This window comes from Calidris pugnax, unplaced genomic scaffold, assembly GCF_001431845.1.
Source record: "Calidris pugnax isolate Ruff unplaced genomic scaffold, ASM143184v1 scaffold56, whole genome shotgun sequence".
Taxonomy (NCBI): domain Eukaryota; kingdom Metazoa; phylum Chordata; class Aves; order Charadriiformes; family Scolopacidae; genus Calidris; species Calidris pugnax.
In genome coordinates, this window is record NW_015090839.1 from 6048388 (window position 1) to 6073428 (window position 25041).

Here is a 25041-nt window from a genome sequence, read left to right on the forward strand (position 1 = left end):
ATACCAAATAGTAGTCTCAGATAATCTACAGACAATGAAGTCTATTTTCTCCTTAACTATGAGCTAGTAAGTTATCAAATTGTTTTAACTGATAAATACAGCATCCTTATTCATTCTGAAGTAGCAAGCCATTCATGCATAATGAAAAAGACTGCTAGTAACCTTAAGAAAACAAAGCAAAGGGGATAGCTGAGTATCAGAACAGCAAAGCCCTATATCTAAATTAACAAAAAGAGGTTTTGACTTCATTAAAATCAATTGAACCAACAGTGTATCAAAATAATACCTTAATTTCCTGGTATTTATATATTAACAAGGTTATACCTCCTAAGGTAAACAAAAGACAGTAAGAATCAGCAAAAAGCTGGTTAGGTATTAAGAAAGCTTAAATAATGTAAGGTATTCAGACAGGTGAGCCAGCTCCTCTTACTCCCCAACCCCACACAATGATGATGAGCTCCTTAAAAAAAAAACCAACCCAATACTTTCTCATTTTAATAAAAAAGAACAGCAGGACTACCATCGACTGCAGTATTTTAAATTGTTTTCCAAAAGAAAAGTATAGCCATCCTGTGAAACAGAAATGAACACACATTAAGGTAAAAAAAAAGTTCTAGTGCTGTGCTTAAGAAAACGCTTCTCTGTTCCTTTATAAGAACCTGCATTTCTTTGGGTCTTCAATCCACAGAATCTACCTTTGCAAAAATGAAGCTGCTGCACTGACATACATCTGGGTACTAAAGGTGATATAAAGGACTGCGTTTTAAGCACATACCTCTGAGATTATTCATACACCTCTTTTGACTTCTTGTAAGAGAATCAAAGCACATCCAACATAAAAATAAGTCACTGAAAGAGTAAGGTTTCATTTGTGATGAACACCCGTGCAAGAACATACGGTTTTTCCTAACCATGAAATTCATGTATTTAAGCAGAGAGACTTAAAAGAAACTTGTAGTGCAAACATCACAGGGAGGCAAGAACAAGGGCCTTTGTATCACCAAGGCCACTTACCATTCATCTTTTTCTGTGACTCTTCCATCAACTTCTGTGTAGCAGGACACATTCTGCCCGGTATGTAGAATAAGTGGGGTTTTGTCTTCGTTCTTATGTATTTAATTATTTTAGCGTTATGCTCATTCCATTCTTCTTGCTGAGAAATGAAAGAAAATAACCCTAAGATACACAAGAATTGTTCAAAAAAGACAATCTTTGAACATAAAACTTAAAACTCACCAACTGAGCAAGCTCAACCTTTTGCTCCAGTAACCGCAGCTCTGTCTGTTTAGCACGTCTTTCTTCAAACAGTTCTCGCCTTTCGTTTTCAACTTGTTTTCTTTCTTCCTCTGCCTGCACTTCAAGTTTTTGTTCAATTTCTTGTCGTCTCTTTTGCTAAGATAAAGAAAGAAGAATCTTATATTTTTTTGTAAATCAGGAAAGTGTTCTAGTTTGGTCCAATTAAAATTTTGAATTATTTACACTATTAAAGGCATTCCTAAAAACACATTAAGAAATATCTCGTGAGTTTCAGGTAATGAAAGAAAAGAGTGTCATTGCTTGCTGGCACCTAATTTTTTGTAGGTTAGCTATAAAATTATAGGCCCCTGTGGCTTTCTGTCTGCTTTTCTATCATTCAATTTGGATTTGAATTTTCAATACAAACTTCAACATGTTTGAATTTCTTATTTATTTTTTTTGTCAGAGTGAGGTTGATGGTTGGACTAGATGATCTTTAAGGTCCCTTCCAACCTAGACAATTCTATGATTCTATGTTTTGTTTCCCGCAACAGCCAAAAAAAAAGAAAAAAACCAAAGAAATAGATTTCAGGTATTCCACTTGGAGGAAAAAGAAGTCAACGTCCCCAGAGGCAAATTAAGGACTGCAGACTGGCATTTGTGACCAACAAAACCAATTACATTCCGAATAATTCCAGCACAGTACTTCCATACTTCATCACTAATTAGATATATTACTGCAATCCAGAAATGCCCTGTTTGTATGTCCTAGACAGCAATATGCTTCGATTGTACAATAGTTGTCTGTTAAAAAAAATACAATTTACTGCCTGGACAAAAAAAATAGCTGCGTCATAAAACTCCTTAGGCCTCTACTTTGATTTATAGTTTTATTTGTAAGAGAAATTTTTATGTATGAAGTTTGATGTTTGAGGAGAACAATGTCTATGCAAATTCTCAGGAAAACGTTGCAAAGAGCAGTAACTCCTCAAACTCTCTTAAATGCAAGCACATACTAATATAAATTAGACAGGGAGTCCATTTTTCTAGACCACCCTAATCAATAGTTTCTTGTTCTAAAAGCAAGCAGGCAACAGAGAACTTTGGTCCTCTCTCATGTCCTACATGACAGGTTAGATAAAACAGCAGGATATCCAAATACTGAACCTGCAATCAATACCAACACTGGAAGCCAGCTGCGCTAACGCTACACAGAAAAGGCTTTAAGTTTAAAGAATTTGTATCTGCTTCTACCAGACTGCTGAAAGCAGAACTTTCAAACACCATAATCTAAAGATTGTTAGAATTAACTGAATAACCCATTTAGGGCAACAGCAAACAAACACCATACCCTCCACTATTTCTAAGGGCATATTAAGAATAACGTTACCACCATCCCATATACAAGTTTTTTTGAAGTTACCACTGAACTATGCAAAGCCTCCACTTCAGTACAATCACAGATCCATTTACTAAAAACAGGAATTCTTGATTTCTATACCGGGCGGGGGAAGCTCTCTGTAGTCAAACAGATAGCATAATACAACCATACATTTCTATATACTGGGTTATGATTTAAACATCTGGAACACATCAGGATGGGCATTGCTCAGCAATACTGCATCCCCACTATTTACAGAAGCAGCCTGTGACCTATTAAATAGTTACCTGATTAAATTCCATTTACTTTGAAATAATCTCCCAAAAATGTAACCAAGAAAAAAAAGAAACTATTTTGTGTTTTACATGTTTTGAAGTTGTACAGCAATTAAAAAAACAATCAACAAAACGCTGCCTCTTCCCTTCTGCAATGGTCAGAAATAGTGTTGTAAAGTCGTGAAATTGGTAGAGTCCCTTTCCTGCCTCCCACCCCGATTCCACTAACCCAAACCAAACAAAAACCTACTTGCACTCTTACCCATTTGTTGCACCTGCAACCTACACTGTGGGGAATTTTCATTCCTATTTGAAGCAGCTTAACCACACAACTTTGCTTTATTATTTACAGTTTTATAGAACTAAAAATAAGTACCCTCTCAGTAGCAACTGTGGACTCCTGCTTAAATTTCTGAAGTGTGCCCATCAACAAGCCAAATATACGTCGATTCCTGAATAAAAACAAAAAAAAAGAAGGTTGAGATTCAGTCCACAATTTTTATTTGCATAAACAATCAGAGAAACTTTCCACCTCAGAGATGTTTATTTTTAAAGGCTCAGTATTACTCAAGGCCATTAGCAACAGAACACATGTTGACTGTGCCAACAGTTCAAGGATATAATTTACAGTGACACAGTTTTATAGAACTAAAAATAAGTACCCTCTCAGTAGCAACTGTGGACTCCTGCTTAAATTTCTGAAGTGTGCCCATCAACAAGCCAAATATACGTCGATTCCTGAATAAAAACAAAAAAAAAGAAGGTTGAGATTCAGTCCACAATTTTTATTTGCATAAACAATCAGAGAAACTTTCCACCTCAGAGATGTTTATTTTTAAAGGCTCAGTATTACTCAAGGCCATTAGCAACAGAACACATGTTGACTGTGCCAACAGTTCAAGGATATAATTTACAGTGACATATCATATTCTGTTTAAGAGTAAGACACAGCTCTTTCCATAATATGGCACAGTTAGCACTGGGAAAATTGGAAGCCTGCACATTTTACATCTGGAAATAATGACACACAGGCAATATTAAAAAAAAAATAAATTCAAAAGCAGAGTGTACTGAAGAAAAGGTTGATTAAATACAGTGTGAGGTATCAATAAGGAACTGGAAGGTCATTTGTCTTTCTGAAAAACATACTCCCCTTCGTGCCCAGCTCGGGGGATTAAGGAGAAATGGAGCCACAGGGGAGTGAAAGCTTATCTGTCACAGTTTGCATAACACTATCTTCTACAATGAGGCATTGCACTGTGGGATGAAACCAGAATTGCTCTCATCCAATTAAGTGTTGAGAAAACTTAAATAAGTAAAATTCTTTAAGGAATTCCTTTCTTCTGAACAAGAGCTAATTTCTTGAATTTCACCTTTTCTTTCTTTCCATTTAATCCCAAATTAAGCCTTTACAGCAAGAGGTAGATTCTCTTATCTTGGACTTGAGAGAAAAGAGAGAAAAGAAATACTACTCTCTTCACTCAGTACCACTCTACTACAGTGGTACAAACCTGATATGGAAAGGTAAAGGCACTTGTATATTAAACAGCAGAAAGAGGAACAAATAAAGAATTGAGAGCTAGAGATTCCTCAAAGTGTATTTGTATATGAATGACATCCCAGAAGACATGGAGCAAAATCAAGAATTCAATGGATGCTGTCCTCTGACAGAGCCTCTTTCTGTCACAAGTCCCAGAGATCAATACGCGTTTTCTCATCTCCCCAGAAGACTACTGAAGTGTAAAACAATTCTGAGGAAACAAACTTTTGGTGACTGAAGCTCTAGGAAATCCACTAAGAATTCTGGAAATCCTTCTGTGAGGAAAGCAGTTGGAAACCAGTGATGAAAGCAACGGCAACTTGTTAGTGGTGCTGTAAAAGCAAGCAAAGTGCCTTTCCTGTGCTAAATTATCTGTGCTCCTTATTAGAGACACTCGTTATAGTTCCTTATTCCAGCTCACATTCTTCTACTTATTTGAGGTATGGAGTGTTATTGCACTCGGGAAGCTGCAGACTGCAAGGAATGGAGTCCAAGAGGCTGGACACAGTTGCAAATTTGCTTTACCAACACCTCTTTCCAACAGAGCTGCATTTCAGCAAGAATTTTTATAAGTTACCCTGACAAATAAAATACAGGAAAAAGGAGATAAACAGAGGAGGAATCTAAAAAGAAGCAGGCAAAAGGAAGGCCTGACTGTACATACAATAATAAGCCCAGAAGTAGTATGAGAAAAGAAACACGATGGAACTGCTGCAATAAAAAAAAAGGAAAAACCCACAGCCAAAAGCCTCCTTCAGCCGACAAAATAAGTGATGTACCAAGACAGTTGTAACAGTCCAAACTGTTAAATAACCAAGTGATGTATCTGTCTGACTCAAAGATCATCAGTAACAATAGCACTAGCAAATCTATTCCTGTAGGTGGCCTGAGAAGCAAAACCCCTCTCAGTTACATGAAACGAATGATGTGTTGTTACTACTGAGAAGTATTTTGAGAGAATATGTTTTAAATAAATTTTATAACATTATGGTACCTCTTCAACATCAGCTTTGTTACGTAATAGCACCTGTGTAATACTTTTAAAATCTGAAGCTACTTCCTATCCCAGCACTCAGAAGTACCGTGCTAGTGCTTAAAAAGACATTTCTGCATACCTTTGTTTTCCTTTCTCATCCATATTTTGATCTTGTATAAGGTCTCGACGTGTTCGCTCTTTGGAGGTAGCCACAACAGAAGATGGCAAAGTTGGCTAAAACAAAGAAAAACAAACTACTTGGTTCATGTTCCAGATAAGCAAGTTTCTTTCTGCACAGCTCCATTTATCATGTATTACCTTTTTAATATCATCATCCTCTCCATCGCTTTCTTGGCGTGATTCTCTTCTTGTCCGACGTTCTCCGCCCAGCCTGAGGAAGAAAAAGCATTAGTGGTCACTAGAGAAGACATATTTAGGACAGCATCTGTTCTAACATGAGAAAAATACAGGTCTGCATATCTAGTCAGAAGAACCAGGTCTGCATATCTAGTCAGAAGAACCAAAGCTTACAGTAAAAATCTCCCCACTGTTCCAATGATCAGCAAGTAGCATTTTACAGATAGAACCTACTGCTGGTAAAAATCAGTGAGAGAAAACAGTTTAAGTTTTAATACAACTTGAACTGTAAAGTAAAAGAGAAGAGCCCACATTACTACTGTATTTGGCTTTTTTAGAGTACCTTTGGAATTTATTTTTGTTTTAATGTTTGCACTTTTCTTTTTCCAGAATCTCTGAAATGGCTACCCGTATGAAGGGATTGCAAGACCGATTTAAATGCATGAAGATACAAACATTGGTGCGATTTTTCAAACAGGAAATGTTATTTAAGCCAAATACCAAGAAAACAGGTGAGAGGGGACAGAGCGCTTAGGACCCGAGAACTTGGATGAACTGAGGCTTTAACAAAGAGTAACCAGACAGTGTGTTACATAAAAGTTATTTTCAGCTTTCACTCTCAGCTTTGCGGTACAGCCCTTTGCTACCAGTAAAGTCATTTGACAGTATTCATTTTGTGTTAACTCAAAAATTCAAAAGCAAGCCTTGCTTTAGTCAAGAAATACCACTGCACGTAAGTGCCCATAGAACGAAGCTCACTGTAATCAGTCTCATCTGACAGAGCTGCATCCAAATGCGACAGCTCAAAATCTGAGTCTGTTGTCACACTGTGCACATTCAATTTATTGAACAGGAGGTCTCAGTTATAATTCAGTTTGTGTCTCCTGTAAAAAAAACTCGGTGCTACTAAGCAGAATATAATACAGCAGATTGTACACCAAGCAAAACAGAAAATTCCAAGAACCTTCATATTGCTCTATCTTTATATTATTGCTATAAAGTATAGAAGAAAAAAAAAATATTTCACCACAGTCAATTGCTATCATCCAAATATATTTCCAAGAAATCTTGAATATGTAATCTCTGAAGAAGACAGTGAAAGTCATCAGTTATTAACAGTTATTGAATCTAAGCTTTTTAAATTCAATACTATCAGTTCTCATTCAGATAAAGCAAGCTCTCTGCACCAGTTTTTGCACCCACCTACTGGATGCCCCTTCAAGATCCCTCTGTTTGGCTGGGGGTCCTCCTCCACTATCCGAGAATCCACGCCTAAAAAGAAAACACTTGTGATCTCAGAACAAGTTAAGCTAACCCCAGGTCCACCTTAAACTTGCACAATCAAACTGGATTTTGGCTTTGTGGTCATGATCTAACAATAAATTTTCCTCAGCTCTATCATCATTTACTGTTACTAGTCCAATAAAATCATTAAACATACTGCTTGTGGACCAACTAATTTAAGCTTGAATTTCTGCACTTATTTGATTGACCAGCTACACTAAATCAAGCAGCCCCAATATGTTCAAGTGTTCATATTTGCAGTAGCTTTCAACATGCATTAAGTATTAACCAGCAGTTTAACATTGAAATTCAACAAAATATCCACTATAAGTGTAAATAGGAACCACTGAACAAAAGTGGACATTTTCATTCTACGTGGGGAAGGGAGAAAAAGGAGAAGAAAAAAAAAAGGGGAAAAAAAGGCAAACCCACAAGAAAACATTACAGGTTTAAGCTACATTTGCTTTAAAATTCTTGTCAGCTTCAACTTCCTGAAAGAGCTACCAGCTTCTTAATTACCAAAAGATGGATTTTGAATGATTTGACAAGGTCCCGGATACCACGTAACACCTCCCTTAACTTTGACGCTTCCCCTGATTTTTCAGGCTGATGGCTGAAAGGACGAGGGAAACCCGCCAGTTTAAACTTGCTCTAACCCACACCCAGAAGGTCCTTTACGTTTCAGGCAGCGCTACAAAACCCCACGTGCCCCGTAGGCCAGGCTCCGGTGCCTGCCAACCGAAACAGCGGCACAAGGGGACGAGAAACACCAACACAGCCCGGTGCAAGGCCGGCAAACCGATGCCCCGGGTACAGGGGTGGGACAACCCCCCCCCCGCCGGCGGGGGGGCAGCTCCTTACCTCAGCAATAAGCTCCCGCGCCCTCTACCTCCACCAGGGCCTGAGAGGGCTAGCAGTCTGTTTTGGGGGGGCCTGCAAGAGACAGCGGGCACCGTTAGCGCTACCTGCCCCGGTCCCCCCCGGCTGGGCTGCCCGCGGTCACGACCATTCTCTCACCCACCCCCACGGTTGCGTTCCGCCCCCCCCACGACGGGCACACCGGAGGGACCGGGGAAGGGCGCGACGGCCTCTCCCCTCCCCTTCATACGCCGCCGCTGCCACAGGGGACACGCCTGCTCCCCTCGCTCCGGCCTGGCCCGCTCCTCACGCATCCCTCAATCCCCCCCACCAGCCCCGGGCCGTTCCCCCCACCGCACCTCACATCGTTGGGGTCCCGCCCCGTGAGCTTGCGGATGTTCTCGTCCACGTGCTTGAGGCTCTCTTTGGCCTTCTCCAGCTGCTCCTGCAGCGCGCGCACCGCCACCGCCATCCCGCCCGCAGCGCGGCCTAGCCGGGGCCCAGCGCAAGGCACCGCTGGGTAACGGGCGGGGGGGAGGGAAGAGGGCCCCGCCTACCACGCCGGCAGCCGCGGGCCGGGAGGGCGCAGCCAATAGCCTCTCAGTGGTCCCCTCCGACCGCCAATAATCGGCCACTTGAGGAAAGGGCACACCCCGCCGGGATGGCGCCCGCTAATCATCAGGGCACGCAGGCAGATTGGCATCCTGGCTGGCCAATTAGCCGGAGACTCGGCCACCCCAGCCCTGCGAATCAACCGGAGGATTGACATCGCTCAGAGCTAATGAGAACTCAAGGCATCGTTTTCCGGCAGCCCAATCAGAAAGCCACGCCGAGGACGTTTATCCCCACCCACCCGGGGACACATCCTAACTTCCCCACTCTCTGTGGGGCCCGCACGCCGCCGGCTGAGGCGAGGGCCAATCACCGTTCCTCTACGGAGGCCGCCGCGCCGTGCCAGCCAATAGGCGCGGGCGTTACTGAGGGCTGGCGCGGGCCGCTGAATGGCCGCGGGGCCCGGCGGTGCCTGGCGGCCGCCCGTCACTCGGAGCCGGGTGGGCTGTGCCGTGCCCCGCCAGCCGGCTCCCCCTGTGGCGGCTGTGAAACGCCGTTAACGGGACGTTATTCCTGCCGCCGGTGAGGCGTTTAGCTGCGGCTCCGCCTCACCGGGGCGGGCGGTGCCGTTCCTGTAGAGAGGTGGGGGTGAACCGGGCGCGGAACCCGGCGCCGCCTCACAGCGGCAGGGGGTAGCGAGTGAACGAGCGACCTCCCGGAGGCGATAAAACACCCCCCATCCCTCCACCCTCCCATTTCAACCCCCAGCAGTGCGGGGGGTGCAGCTCCCCAGCTCCGGCCCCCCTTCACTTCGCGCCATGGCCCGAGGCAGCGGGCTCTGGAAGTGAAAGGCCCGCCTCAGGAGAGGCTGCCGCCCGCGGGAGGCCTTCCCCAGGCGGCGGCGGGGCGGGAACGCTGAGAAGGGTTCGCCGGCGAGGAGAACCAGTCAGGCCGGCGCTCCGCCTCGCCCGGGAGCATCAGCTGCTGACCGGGGGCCGGAAGAGGCGGTGCGGCGGCGGCGGCGGCGGCGGGGCCCGGCGGTGCCGGGCGGGTGGTATCCCCGCGGCGGGGCGGAGATGGCGGACGAGGCGCTCTTCTTGCTGCTGCACAACGAGATGGTGGCGGGGCTGTACCGCGCCGCCGAGCAGGGCGAAGGGGTGAGTGAGTGGGGCCGGGGCCGCCCTGGGACGGGGGGGACCAGGCGGGGGGGGAAGGCAGCCCGGTAGCGGCGGGGTGTAAAGCAGCAGCGGCGCCCTGTGTCTTGCAGGAGAACGGCCGGTGCACCACCAAGCTGGAGAGCATGGGCTTCCGTGTCGGGCAGGGGCTCATCGAGAGGTGAGTCCCCCGACCCCTCTGCCCGCTCCCGGGACTGGCGGGCCTTGCTCCTCCTCGGGGGTTTTCCCCCTCTCTGCCCGGCCAGGGCCCACGACCCCTCCTTCCCGGGGCCGGGGGGCGTTCGGCCGCTGGGTGGGAAGCTGGCCGCTGCTTTGGGTGGACAGAGGGTTACGCTGCGGATGTGTTTCTCTTACTGACCGTGCTGGCATCCTCCTTTTCTTGCGGGGACCCCCGTTTGAATACCACTGGACAGTTTTGGAGTATGTATTTTGCCAGTGATTTCCGTCATGACAACCGAGTCAGGGTATATGGTTACTTTTAATACTTAAAATCCTTTTAGTTGTGCCTTTTTTAGACCTGCTTTTGCATGTTTTCTACTTTTGGTACGTTTCATGATTTTCTTCTCCTTCAAATTTCTTTCTTAAACGTAATTTTATGGTTGGTTACTCTATTTCATTTTTCTGAAGCACTCTCAGTCCTTGGAACTTCGCGACAGAGCACGTTTCTTCCTTGTTTCCCCGGGCCCTTTGGGAGTGCAGAATGACTTGCTGCACATCCAACTTCAGTGCCCTTGTTCTGAGGTCGTGTGGACACTCTTGGGCTTCTGAACAACTTCACGCTTTCCTTGAACAAAGTGGTGCTGTAGTGCCAGATAGAGACCCTCAAGGAGGATAAAGAGCGAGAATTCTGAAATAAGCACAAGAAAGAGGTCCCTTTTTGGGAAATGGGAACAAGTTTCACATGTTTGTTCCTATATGTTAGTGCTTTTTTGTGTATTTAAAGGACTCCTTCCAAGCAGTTGTATAGGTGTGAGCTTTTTGTTTATCTTCTCCTTAGACATTTAGTTGAAGATAAAACTGATGGAGTGCTTGGCATCTTTTTGTACTTCAACTGTCTTTAATAATCATATAGTTAAAACTATTTATTCTGTTGTCACGTTGCAGGTATTAAGATAACACTGTGTTGGTCTTAAGTTAAAATACTTGATGAATGCAGAGTGATGCTAGAATGATACTGTACAATGGTTGGAAAACTAATTTCTCTAACGGCCTCAAAAATAATGTTGCATAGTACCATTATTTTGTTTTTTCTTTTTCTCTTTAATTGGTCAAGTTGTGTGTACCTTCGTTATTGATATATTTCTCACTTATCTCTTAGGTTCACAAAAGATACTGCCAGGTTCAAGGATGAATTAGATATTATGAAGTTCATTTGCAAAGATTTTTGGACAACTGTATTCAAAAAACAAATAGATAACCTAAGGACTAATCATCAGGTATTAATGCTGTAGAATAAGATTTCACTTACAAAATCAGTAACAGTTGTGAGTTACTAGTGCATTTTTTGTTTTTCTTGGACTAGAATTAATTACCTGATAAGAAACCCAAAATGTTCTTTATTTGTTTTGTTTAAAAAACAGAATTTTAAGGTTCATGTTGGCCTGTAGCTTCAGAATACAATTTAATAATTGCTTGTGATGTCTTTATTGCCACCCTGTTTGAATGTGCTGTTGCAGAGTTAGAAACTGACAGAACAGTAACAGTTACAGTTAACACTTGACGGGAACTTTTTTATGTATCTCCCAATAAATTTTTGTAGAAAACTAGTGTGAGAAAGTGATATTGCTGGTGCAACATCTATTTAAATAGAATGGCTCCTTTGAAGTATTTTTTATTTTGGAGAATTTTTACAGTTTTCAGCAGTTGAAAGCCTTAGTTGGATTTTATTGAATGTACTTGTATAAGGATCTGAAAAACTTCTCAAATTTGCATGTTGATATCTGTGTCCTTTCCTGTATCAACAGCCACTGTTCTTAAAGCAAGATCAAAATAATTTAAGGACCCGTTTTACTAGAATAAAAAATCTTTTTGCTTTTGGATGACTTGGTTTCTTATGGCCGTTTTCCTGTTGTATCAGAGTTGGAACAAGAGAATTTGTACAAGGATTGTGCCAAATAAAATATGTTTTATTTTTCACTGATCTGTTTATCAAGAAATAACTTTAATAAGTGATATTGCTGGTGCAACATCTATTTAAATAGAATGGCTCCTTTGAAGTACTTTTTTTTATTTTGGAGGATTTTTATAGTTTTCAGCAGTTGAAAGCCTTAGTTGGATTTTATTGAATGTACTTGTATAAGAATCTGAAAAACTTCTCAAATTTGCATGTTGATATCTATGTCCTTGCCTGTATCAACAGCCACTGTTCTTAAAGATCAAAATAATTTAAGGGTCCATTTTACTAGAATAAAAAATCTTTTTGCTTTTGGATGACTTGGTTTCTTATGGCCGTTTTCCTGTTGTATCAGAGTTGGAACAAGAGAATTTGTACAAGGATTGTGCCAAATAAAATATGTTTTATTTTTCACTGATCTGTTTATCAAGAAATAACTTTAATAGATAATAATTACCTTTGAAATATGTTTTTTAATTCAAAGGAAGCTGCTGTATTGAGCTTAGATCTTAGTTGTATACGCAGCCTTAATTTCATTTCAAGGGCTATGAAGTTCCAAAGTAGCACAGTCATTAGCAAAAAAGGTGTAGATGAAACTATACTGTATTCATTTTTAATTTATTAAAATGCATATTGTGGCACAAAATTGTAATGTAGGAAACACTAGACTTTTAATTTGATCATTTGCTGGGTGTTGTTGCCTGTATCACTCTCAAAGAAGATAGTTCTCCCAAAATTTGAGAATAAGAATAGTGAATTGAATACCAAATGAAGATTTAAAATTTGAATGTAAAAAATCAGCATGCATTTGATATCTGTTTATCAAGAAATAACTTTAATAGATAATAATTACCTTTGAAATATGTTTTTTAATTCAAAGGAAGCTGCTGTATTGAGCTTAGATCTTAGTTGTATACGCAGCCTTAATTTCATTTCAAGGGCTATGAAGTTCCAAAGTAGCACAGTCATTAGCAAAAAAGGTGTAGATGAAACTATACTGTATTCATTTTTAATTTATTAAAATGCATATTGTGGCACAAAATTGTAATGTAGGAAACACTAGACTTTTAATTTGATCATTTGCTGGGTGTTGTTGCCTGTATCACTCTCAAAGAAGATAGTTCTCCCAAAATTTGAGAATAAGAATAGTGAATTGAATACCAAATGAAGATTTAAAATTTGAATGTAAAAAATCAGCATGCATTTGATATATTAAAAAAGACTTTCTAATATGGAACTGTTGTTTCTGAGCACTGGAAGGACTCTTCCAAGAAGAATGTAAATAAACGTTCTTTAGGAATAACTGCTAATATTATCTTGGGGTTTTGTCATAAACTCACAATTAAGTATCTTTTATTTTGATATTTCATGTAAGTAAATAATACAGTTTAAAATTAAATCACATATGCCTTAATCTAAAGTTTCATTTTTCAACCTGAGAACGTTTGTATCTACAAGCCAAATCCCTGCATGTAAAATGTTGATTACATGTTATTGCATATTCAACTAAAAAAACCCTTTTTTGTCATTTTCAAACAGGGTATTTATGTCCTTCAAGACAATAAATTTCGTCTCTTGACACAAATGTCTGCAGGAAAGCAGTATTTAGAACATGCACCAAAGGTACCCTTTAGTTTTATTCTTGGGATCTACCAGTTTGGTTTGAATTATCTTGATCTATTAATAACAACTTTAAAATTTGTAATTGAATGAATACAAACTCTTCAAAAGGGCAGTTAAAGTTTAGTCTCTTAAACGTGTGCTTCTTAGAAATGCACCATGTTTCAGAACAGTGGATTTGATTTATGGTTCCAGAAACGGCCATAGTTGTTGTGAAACTTGCTGCTGTTGTGTTGGGGTTACTGGATGGTAGGAGCTGCTCTGCCACCATCGCACAAATTCTTTTGCTTTGGAAAGCACGTGCTTTCAGAAGCTTTTTTAAAATTTCAGAAACACATTTGGAAGTTACTGTTTGTTACCTAGAACAAGCTTCTGAGATTACACAAACATTCAGAAAGATCTTCCACCAATTAAAAATAGTTTTGAGTGTAGATACTGAGTTACAGTATGTAAAATCAGTGCCTCTGCAAAAGCTCTTATAAAGCACTTGGGTTCAGGTGGATGTAAGAAATGGGGCATTCAGTTCCATTTTATGGTCTCTTAATTCTTGATGATCTTAGTTATTGCAATTGCAGGCTACTGTTCTTCAGATTTTTTTATGTTTGGTGAGACGTTTCTTCTGTTTTGCAACACTTACTCTAAATACCTGCAGGCCCTTGCATTCTAAGATGTGGCCTGTGTGAGAATGCTATTTTGGACTGTTTCTCTTTCATTGACTTAAATACCAACTGCTCGTTTCAGCCAAGTCTTGGGAATAATTGGTTTAAGGATATTAAGTTCCTACAGGTTGAACGGAAGTAGAAACAAGTAACTCAAGATAGTGCCTCTAACAAGAGAAATCTGTATTGTGAGCTCTGCTGTACCAAATACTGGAACTTTCATCTCTTAGAGACGTGAAGAAGTCTCTCAAGCACATGAACAAAACCTCCATAGTTTTATATTGTCCAAGTGTTAAGTCTTGTTCTAGAGTACTTAGTTTCAATCTTTAGTAACAAGCTTCACCCCTAACACTTGATTTAAAGTGCAACTTTATATTTAGTATTTAGCATTTACCTGTGGACTAATCAGAGGAGGCCTGTCGAATTTGGGAATAAAGAGTATTGTAACAGCTGAAGTTTCATCAATGCCAGCATGTAAGTAATTCTCAGAGTTATTCAGTTTTTAGCTCATTTGATCTCAGTATGAAAATCAGGCTATGGCTTGTCACTAAATACGTTAGTGTGTAGAAAAAAATTGGCAGAGGGTGAACCTCCATGTCATTGAGTGGAAAGCAAAACTAAAAAGTTTGATTTACATTTGGAAGCATCAAATGCATATGGGTGTACTTGCAGAAGGCTATTTGAACAAGGGAAGATCAAACCAGGTAGATACGTGCTCTTTCTCTAGGGCTAGAAGTCATTAAGTTTCTTAATAAGTGAAGTCAATGGTAACTACCCAAGCTGCTTAAGGTGGATTTAAAAATTTCCACAAACTTTGCACGAATCTTAAATTTAGCTGACAAGACTGTTGTGATGTGGGAACATGGATCAGCTTAAAGAAAAAAGAAAAGAAAAAGCTGTTATCTGGAGCTGAATTTAAATGCTAAATTTAAATAATGGCTAGGCTGTTCACAATTAAACTGTAAGATTGGAAAGTTCCTTAGTATTTCTCTTAACAAAATGATTACAAGAAAATAATTCCTTGGAACAACAAGGTCTAATGGTCATACTTTGATCTGACTTTGCTTTTTCTTGCAGGTAAATTTCAGGTGATGATACAGAAGATGTAGAGCACATTCAAATCTGGGTATCTACCTTAAAAAGTCTGTGGATTCATTATCTTGGTTCAGCTTTCTGTGTAGCTTGTAAATTATAGCAGTGTGCAGCACAATTCCAAAATATGTAATAAATGTTCATCAGAATAACACTATCCTTGCATCTTGGCATGAAATCTATTCTATACCAAGGTACTAATTCCACATGGTGAAAACTGTCTACTCAAAAGTTTTCGGGAAAATATTTTAATTACCAAACCAGCACATACGGAAGGCTAGAAGCGTGCTTTGAGGGCAGAGTAAAAGCCTGACCAAGACAAAATTGGAATAAGAAACTAACGTCGTTTGTGTCACCTGATGTGAATGCCCAATTCATTCTGAAGTGTGAGGCAGCAAGTGCTTTTGTATTATTCTGAGGAAGCCATGGGCACAGGAACCAACAGCCTTCAGTAACAGTGTGCAGTGGAGGGTTAGTTCCTTTGCAAGAATGATACGGAGCAGTGGAAAAGAGAACTTACTTAGATGTAGTTGAACACTTTCTCCTACCACCTGAAAATTAGCAGCTGGTTTTTGTGTCAGAATAATTTTATAGTGAAGATCATCTGTATTGGCCAAAGAAGGAAATTTGGCTTAGCTTGTTGTGCATAAACTTAACATTAATGAAATTGTTTTTAATTGCTAGCTACAGCTCACTTCTGTAATGAGTGTGTGCAGGAAGATGATTAGGCCTCCAAGAAGCTATAAAGACACCACCAGGACTCTTGAGGACATTGGGATATGGAGCAGTGGAAAAGAGAACTTACTTAGATGTAGTTGAACACTTTCTCCTACCACCTGAAAATTAGCAGCTGGTTTTTGTGTCAGAATAATTTTATAGTGAAGATCATCTGTATTGGCCAAAGAAGGAAATTTGGCTTAGCTTGTTGTGCATAAACTTAACATTAATGAAATTGTTTTTAATTGCTAGCTACGGCTCACTTCTGTAATGAGTGTGTGCAGGAAGATGATTAGGCCTCCAAGAAGCTATAAAGACACCACCAGGACTCTTGAGGACATTGGGGTTTGCTAGATACTGCTTGTTACAAGATTTGTGTAACAATACATATCTTGCTGTAGGTAAGCATGAAAACATCTTGTTAAGACTTTTAATTAATTTTATTGTTAAGACTTTTCTGTCGGCAGGTTCAGGCTTTATACTTTCCAATGAATCCTGAGAGAAATAGGTAAGCATGAAAACATCTTGTTAAAACTTTTAATTAATTAATTTAATTAATTTTGTTAATTTTGTTAAGACTTTTCTGTCGGCAGGTTCAAGCTTTATACTTTCCAATGAATCCTGAGAGAAACTTACAATGTTTATTCAGAAGAGTGAGAATGCCTTGTGACAGTGATTCAGTTTCTACTCTCAGACCAGTAAATAACAGGCTAACCAGAAAAGTTAACATGTTAAAATAGCACTTTTGATTGTCATAGCCACCTCCTGTGTTGGGAGAAGCGTATGTTCTCCAGCTGCATGGTGGCCAAGAACACTGGAAGCTGTTCTGCCCTAAGCTCTAGGGAAGGTCTGAAGTTTGTAATGGCTCAAGCTTCTTCTCCATAGCTGTTACAGGCTGGCAAGCTGTAATAATGCGATAACCAGGAGGTTATTGTGCTTGAGCTTAAGATGTGACCAAATTCTGATCTTTTTCAAGCACTGTGAATGCCAGTTCAGATCAGTCGTAGCTGAATAACTTGACAGTTCTAGGAAATGGTGTAGAGCAGGACTGTCCCACTGGTTATAGAACTAGCAAAGATGAAAGTAACTCCAGCGGTATGGTACTCGGCGGGGATCAGCTGTTTGACTGATGGAAAATGCTGCTTTCTTACACTAGTAGTTTATAGTAGGGCTGTGGTGGTTGTTCACCTTTATAACTGGGATTTGTCTGAAGTTGTAGGGCTAGAGAATTAGCTAGCGTTCTTGCGTTTCATAGGTTCTTCAGTTGCCAACTCATCCTGCTTTCAACATGCTGAAAATGTAACTAAAGAGAATAGAAGTAACTTGGACTGTGTGTCTATCAGATGGACATTCCAATGTCATTACATTTACAGGGCTGTGGTGGTTGTTCACCTTTATAACTGGGATTTGTCTGAAGTTGTAGGGGTAGGGAATTAGCTAGTGTTCTTGCGTTTCATAGGTTCTTCAGTTGCCAACTCATCCTGCTTTCAACATGCTGAAAATGTAACTAGACTAGAAATAACTTGACTGTGTGTCTAACAGATGGACATTCCAATGTCATTACATTTACATTACATGACAGAATCATTGTTACTTGCATCTCCGGAATTAACTCCAGTAGTTACTGTAATTCACTTTCATTTTTTTGCTTGACAGTTAAGACTACCATAAAGGCTTATCAGTAATGTTGTGGTTAATGATGATTTTTACTAGTGAGGGGAGGGACTTAAATGACACCTGCCTTCTGTATATTGTAGAATTTAATACTCTGTATGAATTTGCTGCTTTCAGCAGAACTCATAGTTCCTTTAACATTGTTTTTTAATTGTTGAAGATAAATAAAACCAGAGGGAGTTGTGTATGTACCAAGCTGATACTCTTGGTGAAGCACTCCACATTAAATACATAAATAGGTGAGCTACTGTATTTGTTAAGATAGCATACAGAAAACAAACTTGCTCATTCTGTTTAATAAATGCTTCTATTAAAAGCATTGAATACAGCTCTGTAATTTTCACTGTTTACTAAAAAAATAGTATTACTACTCAGGAAGTATTTATGTTTATGTTTTACTAAAATTATTGTTTCAGTAACTTACTGGCCATAGGTGAACTGCTTGGCAGAGCTTAAGCTCAGGAACCAAATCTTGAAAAAACCACCTTCAGTCCTAGTTGTGTAGATTTCTACAGTAAGGCTGCTGTTAAATAGTTTGAAAAATGAGAAAAGCCATAATGTTTAAGAACGCTCTTTAAAATGCTTTTATTAAAAAAGCCCTCAATGGTTGGGTATTAGCTGAAGAACTATCATTTGTAATGTAATCTCAGACTTCACCTAATAGTAGTGTCCACAGGATTACTTAAATGGTAGAAATTTCCAACCAGGAATGTAGTTTACAGAGAGAGGAGCTTGAGAGATGATGCCAGACACTTCATTGACCACTTTACAGTGATGGTGATACTGGAGACATTGACAATCTTATGCTAAAGCTGAGCTGACGTTATTCATGGCTGTCCCAAACGCGTTATTGTGAGGGTGATCTGAAGGGGCTGTATAGTACTTCAGGTCTGAGTAGTGCAGTGTCTTCCTGTGAGCTCTCATAATCCTGTTCGTACCATGGCAACGCAAAATACTTGATATTCTCCAAACAGTCTAGGGAGGCTCATCAGCCAAGTCACGCTGATCGAAGTACCTGGTGGTGAGAAGTGGAACATGGTAAGAAACCTCTAATGCAACGTTCTCCTTAACTCTGCTCTGAGTTGTTAGACCCCTTGCTTTTTAGTTCTTCTTTTAGTGTTTCTAGTGTTGCAGTTCACGGGGCTCATCTGAGGAAACCAATAAGCTCACTTTATTCTTAGGTTTATCTGAAGTCCTTTTAGCTAAGTATGTTTGCTACATAGACCCAGGGTACTTTAATTGACTTCCACGTTAAATGATCTAGATTAGGACAGGAGTAATCACACATTTATTCTGGACATACTTTACTGGTTCAGGTATGTAAGTTGTATTACCTGCTAACTAAGCAGATTATCAAGTTCAGAGCTGATATTTGTTCCTCATTCTTGTTCTCCTGAAAGAGAAATAAATACTATAACAGTTCTTTTGTTACCAGTGTCAAATAGAAAAGCTGTAACGTGCCATGCTACGTGCCTGTACTATTCCCTTCATTCCCAAGCAAACTTAGGACAAATGTTCAAAATGTACCAAGACTTCAAGAACTGAAAAATCATCCTTCTAATATTTGCTAAATTCAGCAAGTCCTTTGCCCCATGTTATATTAAATCTTACCTCTAGTACTCTGACTTCTGAGCATCGTCTTGCCAGCTGCCGAATAAGGGAGTGAGCTTCAGGTAGCAAAGGTTTTTCAAGGCACGCCAACAGCGCGTAGAGCCATCTGCCCTGCGTGGATTCAAATAACAAATTTAGAATATGAGCATTTCCTTTAAGTTTCGTGCAGTCTTTGTTATATTGAGCAGGCCTGGAGCGGAGGTCTCAAACAAAATTGCATTTAAGTGCTACTGCCCAAATTGAAAAGTTTGAAAGCCAAATTAGAGACTACACAGTGGAACTTTGTGCCTCTAGGTAAGCTTCTTGTGAGCAGTACTCCTGGATTTCCTCATATTTTTTTGAATATTGGCCAAGATATAAATTAACACAGCTTACACTATTAAAGTCTGAGGGAAGGATTATTTTGGTAATATCTTAATATTATTACTTAGCTATTAATTTTTAACTTCATAAACTGTGGAAAGACATTCCTGAAGCGTGAATGTATCAAGTCAGATCTTTGTGGCATGAATGCTGTTAGATCAACTTTAAAAATTGCACCACTGTGAAAATGTGTCCTTTGCATTTTACTTCACTGAATGCTACTGCAGAACTTTCTGCTACCAGTGTAACTTCCTAATTTAATTCCAGTGTCTAATGGCTTTTGTTATGGGAATAAACTACAAGTCAGCGTGCATATTCTCTGCAGCATATTGGTTAAAAAGAAAACAGTCCTACAGAAAGGGACAGAACACGAAAGGCCTTTAAGAGACTCAAAAGTAGTGACACCTTAAACTGGGCAGAACCAAAGCTGCTGCAGTCTGAGCCTCTTCTCTCCCCAGCGCCGATGCTCGTCTAAACTCGTGGCTTGAGTCAGTGTGGAGAGCACAAGGGTAGGGGGTTTTGGCAGTACTTGATAGATCTGTACCTGTTATGTTTTGTAATTAGCCTTCAGAAAAGTTCTGTGAATACTTTAGTACCAAATCAAGAAAGTTTTGAAAGTAACTGAATGATACATGCATCTAGAGAACTCTTTAGAAAGTAAAAAATAATTTCATGGAAAACTATGAGCAATTTATCCCTTGTTTAATGCATTCACGTGCAAGTAGTTAGAATAAATGAAAAATTACCAGTTCAGGAGTAAACTTTTTCTCTCCAAACCAGCTTATCAGGTATTCTAAGACACTGGTTACTGTTGCCTTCAAAAGAGGAACAGAAAGAGACAATACAATACTTGCAATTTTTTTTTTTTCTGTCCTTCTACATGAAGGAATATATTACATAAAAAAAAAACAATGTGACTTTTCAAAAATATACGTTATGAAGTATATATAAGGGTAACCCAAGTGTAAAGTGTGAGTTCCTGGAAAGAACTTTATAGAAAATGAAGTAATTGTCTTAACAAAGCTGTGGGTAAATAGCCACAGATCAGGAAAGAGGCAGGACACTGACTAGTTGTTTGTGTATAAAGGTGACTAATGGGAAACACAACAGCAAAGGGAAGGTAAGCATGATTCTTCTAGCCTTGCAGTGTACACAAGAGTTCACAATCAGGTTGAAGGACTGCACTTAAAATACTAAATGAGAAATCTTAAGACACTGTCAAGCACCTAATAGAGCACTCGGCAAAAATTCACACATTAGATGCTCTACAGAGTAATTACAAGGACAAAACATTCTTAAAACTAGTCAGAGTAAGTGTTTGCTAGTAAAGTTGTTTGTAGCTGAAGGTGAGAGAATGATTACGTGTTTTCCTTGTAAGTGTATAATGAATAGCAGTTGTAATAAACAATGGCCTACTCTAGCAGAGAAAAACAGATGTCTGCTGCAATAGTTAGAATGATTTATGCAATGTCACTATGCGATTCTAAGAGGTAAGCTTACCTGATTCATTCTGCTTACAATACTTAGCAAAGGGGGAAAGCCGACCTGCAAATAATCAAGTTGGAAAATGCAGACATTATGATAAATATTTTTGTTCTAATTTAGAACACACTAATATTTTAATGTGATGCTCAGACATCTGCAGTGATTTGAAGGTCTGTTCTGAGCTTTGAAATCCATTAAACAAAACACCTTCAAGCAAGTTCAAGGTAAGGTTCAGTCAAATTTGCTTTAAACCTTACTTTTTACTTTTATTTGTTAAAGTTTTGCAGTGAAGTGGACATTTGTAGAATAGCATGTATGAGGAGAACCAACAGAAATCACAATTCAATAAAACACTAAAGCAGACTATGTAGAAAGCTTTTCAGTTGAGTGAGCAGCAAGTGTTTTAGCTGATAACCGATGAAGGAACTCTGAACTTTTTTTTTGATTGAAGGGATAGACTAATTCTCCGATTCACTCAGTTTCCACTTAAAAGGGAATTAAAATGAGACTTTCTGGACTCGCCTAGTTTCTACTTAACACAAAGCGGTAATCAATAGTAGGATTGTTTTTGGCAGTTATTGAAAATAGCAGCTGAAAATTAGAAATACTCGCCTTCATGTAATCAATTCCTAGATTTTCATTATCAGGTAGTGCATCTATTTCTGAGTACACTCTTTCACCCAGACAGAACTTCTTCCAGCCTTCTTCATCCTCTGATTTTGGCTGATGTAAATAAAAATAAATGAAAACTGTGAAATACTGCTATCTTGAAGACACTGAAGAAAAGACTTGATAATATTCACAAGTTGTTGCTTAAACTGTAAAGCAAGATTAACCACAGATTTAATGACTGAAAAAAACCAAACCCCAGCACTGTTACAAATTCTACTCACCATAGTAACATTGCTGTCCAAATGCTGTGACCGCCAGTGATTTCTGTGCTTGTTCAGGCTCTGAGTAATTAAAACAAAGCCAAATTACAGTTTAACTTCACAGATATTTTATCCTAGCCATAATTGCTATTCATTATTTTTAAAATGTATAAAAGGTATATTTTATGATATTCTATAAATCGAGTAGAGGCATAACTGGCTTACTATTTCCCACACCTCTTAATATTAAATACAACCCAGTTGCTCATTTACTGGAGTCATAAATGATCTCGACCCACATCTTCATTATGTTTTGCATTTCACCCTGTTTGAACTGTAGATAGAGATTGCTCAATTCTCCATTTTTGTTCTGTTATTTAAGAGCAGGTTGCAAATGCAGTAGGAAGGATTTAGGTCTGTGCTAACACTACAACCTTACAAATACATTTTACCCAATTTTTTTGTTAAACGTGACTCTTTCAGGAGTATGATCAGAGATTTGAAAGCCACAGAGTATACACTCAATTCTTTTTCAAGAATTTGAAATATTTGCCTACAAACATCTGTCCTACCATAAAGTCATAACATTTCTATACTAGATAGAAGGTTGTTCCCCATAAGTGTTCCATCTGGACAGTGCAAGCCCCTCACAACACACCAGTTTGTACCTGACGAACGGCTGAGAAATTGGCCACCTGCTGCTGCTGCCACTTGAGCGTTGGAGAGAATCCTTCAGGAGCAGGCTGACACCCGGAAATCTAAGAAAACACTGGCAATAATTACAATGTAAAGAAAGCTTTATAAGAAGAATCCTTAAGAACAAGAGAATCAGTAAATGTTTACTATCAGGTAAACAATATCCTTTAAATCTTCATTAAAGAAAGGTCATTTCATGGCCACATCCACAACTGACTTAACAATTGGTTTAGACAAAATTTCTTCTGTTCGACTCTTCTCATATGCAAGTAAGAAGGAAAACCAAGGTTCAAAATTATTTAAGGGTTGTTGTTTTTTTTAAGCAATCATTCTCCCTTAATTTCCCTGTTCAGAAAAAGCCAGATGCTGTTTCCATATCTTGGACAGATGCTATGAACCTTAGGTGTTCTACTTGTAAAGATAACAAGTTGAAATAGACAAAAGACGACAATAGCACCTTTTAGGAAATTAACTCTGACAGTAAGTAGACATAACCTCTTTAAAGAATAGCACAAGAGTTATTTAAAAAAATACAAAAAAGGCTCCTTCTACAAATATTTTAGAATGCCTCTACAGAGAGGTGACATGAAGAAGAATGGTTCCCCAGGAGTTACATGGTCATACTAGAAACTTTTCTTGAGCGATCTAGTAGTGAAATTCCAGATTACAGTTTTCACGAGAGAAAGGCAAACTTGGTCTCTTGAACTACTTGAAAGTAGATGAAAAACCAAGCTGGCAGGGCAATGTCACAACAGAGAAATCTGCTTGGGCAGTAAAGAAAAGCTCTGATAAAATACTCCACCAAAAAGGAAAGAAATAATACTAGAATTTCATCTAACTTTAGTAAAGCTTAGCTGCAGTTACTACCCTTACCCTAGATATATATATTTAAACCTAAATATAGGTATGGAGATACCTTTATTCTAAAGCTTATGCAGGTTTTATGGTTAAATATTTATAGAATTTAATGCAACATTTTATTTCCTTAGACAGTAAAACAGTCTGCTGTGTATCAAACAGTATGCATATTATCAATTTAAATCAGTTATAAAGCCTGCTGGTAGCCAGCAGTTGAACGGGAATTTATTCAAACCCAGACATTTAACTTAATTCTGTAGATGCTTTTAAAATCCAGCAGTGCTATTTAGTTATAAGCACTCCCCAAAATTAGCACAAGCATTATGATATTGACATCTTCCCCCCCCCGCTTTTTTTTCCTCTCAAAACACGTAAAAGCTCCCAAACTTACTGAAATGTTTACTGTCTGCTTCTTTCTCAATTTTTTGGGGTCTATTTGCGCCACGACCACATCTGGGCATCGAGCTGCTTCAATCCTACAAAATAAAACCAAGTGGCTACGTTTTTCCCCTTTCTGCAACCGGTGTTTATTTGCCGGGTGTCAGAAATCCCGCTGAAACCTTCAGGTGTGGAAAGCCGGAGAGTTAAAAAGAGGAGTTTTCTCTGTTTCTACTCGGCAGCTCTGGCCTCCCGGAGGTTTGCTCGCATCCGACCCTGCCTCGGGAGCGCCCGCGGCCGGATCTCCGCCTTCCTGCGGGCAACCGGCGGCGGGAGGCGCGGCGGGCTGCGGAGCAACGAGCCGGCCCGCGGGAAGCGGCAGCCTCGCCGAGGGGCTCAGCCCCCCGGCCCCGGGAAGCACCGGGGAAGCGGCTCTCTCCGCCGGCAGCGGTAGCACGGTCAGTGCCGCCCCCGTGCGCCCCAGCGCCGAGCTGGGCCGGGGCAGCTCTGGCGGGGAGGTGAGGGCGGCGGGCCCGGCCAGCGGCCGCCACGGACGGCGGGAGCCCGGCCCTTTTTCCCCCCCGCTACTCACTGGACGCGCTTCAGATACTCCTGGGGCGTCCTGGGAGGCACGGTGGGGTCGAAGTCTTCGGCCAAGTCACAGTCATCCACTGGCAGCAGCCGCGGCATCAGCTCCTCCACCCCCGGCTCCATGGCCAACCCGGCGGTGGTGGCCGCCCGACGGGCCCGGGCCCGGCTGGGAGGCGGCGTGAGGCGGCGGCGGCTGCTCTCGCGAGAACGCGAGGGGCCGCCTGGGCCTGGCCGGGGGCCACGGCGCTGTGGAGGCGGCGGGGCCTCCGGGGCCCTGCGCCCTGAGGTGGAAGCGGCGGCCTGAAGGCACCGTGTGCTCGGGGCCGCGGCGGCGGGAGGCAGCCAGCCCGGAGCCGAGGCCTCGCTGCGGGGAGTGTCGGCTGCCCGGCAGAACCGGGGAGGGGAATAAAAGGAGATTGGGCCAAAAAGCAGCGCGGGAAGTGGTTCTGGCAACTTACTGCCCATCCAACCTGGTCTGTTGCTGTGGTGAATCGGTGTAAACGTTCAATAACCCATTTTATTAGGCCATTATTTTCATATACCGTAGTTTTTGCAAGTGGTTCTTTAAAACTCGTCCATTTGTGTTTTCTATCCCCCCCGTGGACATGCAGTAACGGTAACGCCTCTCCCTTCCGTGAAACGCTTTGAGATCCGTGGTGGAGATCAGGTGCTTGGTAC

General features: G+C 40.7%; 3 protein-coding genes and 1 long non-coding RNA gene across 5 annotated transcripts in view; 2 read left to right on the forward strand and 2 right to left on the reverse strand.

Annotated features, from left to right (window-relative positions):
- The window catches only part of LOC106887943, a 27702-nt gene extending 20239 nt beyond the window's left edge, over positions 1–7463 (forward strand). Inside the window, exon 4 of the long non-coding RNA XR_001412005.1 lies at positions 6156–7463. This is a non-coding gene — a long non-coding RNA (uncharacterized LOC106887943). The remainder of the gene's footprint in view (positions 1–6155) is intronic.
- PNN (pinin, desmosome associated protein) overlaps positions 1–8460 on the reverse strand; it is a 10861-nt gene extending 2401 nt beyond the window's left edge. The window contains exons 1-8 of one of the 2 annotated variants that reach the window (XM_014941758.1): positions 8267–8460; positions 7911–7982; positions 6969–7037; positions 5727–5799; positions 5548–5642; positions 3269–3344; positions 1237–1392; positions 1015–1153 (exon numbers count right to left, since the gene is read on the reverse strand). In XM_014941758.1, the coding sequence (XP_014797244.1) occupies positions 1015–1153; positions 1237–1392; positions 3269–3344; positions 5548–5642; positions 5727–5799; positions 6969–7037; positions 7911–7982; positions 8267–8379 (793 nt within the window). In that variant the 5' untranslated portion in view covers positions 8380–8460. Of the gene's footprint in view, positions 1–1014; positions 1154–1236; positions 1393–3268; positions 3345–3554; positions 3631–5547; positions 5643–5726; positions 5800–6968; positions 7038–7910; positions 7983–8266 lie in introns of both variants that reach the window. The other variant, XM_014941757.1, reaches the window with a different exon arrangement.
- A 414-nt stretch (positions 8461–8874) lies between these two features.
- On the forward strand, positions 8875–15275 carry TRAPPC6B (trafficking protein particle complex 6B). Its single transcript, XM_014941777.1, has 6 exons — positions 8875–9616; positions 9727–9794; positions 10953–11070; positions 13287–13370; positions 14407–14500; positions 15104–15275. Exons 1-6 carry the CDS (start codon positions 9536–9538, stop codon positions 15133–15135), a joined length of 477 nt encoding a protein of 158 aa, XP_014797263.1. The 5' UTR covers positions 8875–9535; the 3' UTR covers positions 15136–15275.
- Positions 15276–18064: 2789 nt separating this feature from the next.
- GEMIN2 (gem nuclear organelle associated protein 2) lies at positions 18065–24556 on the reverse strand. Its single transcript, XM_014941776.1, has 10 exons — positions 24365–24556; positions 23786–23870; positions 22509–22598; positions 21862–21921; positions 21581–21691; positions 20984–21028; positions 20230–20298; positions 19121–19231; positions 18844–18902; positions 18065–18524 (listed from the first exon to the last, which is right to left on the reverse strand). Exons 1-10 carry the CDS (start codon positions 24484–24486, stop codon positions 18485–18487), a joined length of 792 nt encoding a protein of 263 aa, XP_014797262.1. The 5' UTR covers positions 24487–24556; the 3' UTR covers positions 18065–18484.
- Positions 24557–25041: the final 485 nt, after the last annotated feature.

Excerpts from the sequence above, each read along its gene's own strand:
- TRAPPC6B (XM_014941777.1), top strand. The coding sequence starts at position 9,536 with ATGGCGGACGAGGCGCTCTTCTTGCTGCTGCACAACGAGATGGTGGCG. Across the intron at positions 11,071-13,286 it reads ACCTAAGGACTAATCATCAG|GGTATTTATGTCCTTCAAGA; the intron begins GTATTAATGCTG and ends ATTTTCAAACAG. Across the intron at positions 14,501-15,103 it reads AGTTTCATCAATGCCAGCAT|GTAAATTTCAGGTGATGATA; the intron begins GTAAGTAATTCT and ends TTTTTCTTGCAG.
- GEMIN2 (XM_014941776.1), bottom strand. The coding sequence starts at position 24,486 with ATGGAGCCGGGGGTGGAGGAGCTGATGCCGCGGCTGCTGCCAGTGGAT. Across the intron at positions 23,871-24,364 it reads GAGTATCTGAAGCGCGTCCA|GATTGAAGCAGCTCGATGCC; the intron begins GTGAGTAGCGGG and ends TTTATTTTGTAG. Across the intron at positions 22,599-23,785 it reads AGCAGACAGTAAACATTTCA|ATTTCCGGGTGTCAGCCTGC; the intron begins GTAAGTTTGGGA and ends GTGTTTTCTTAG.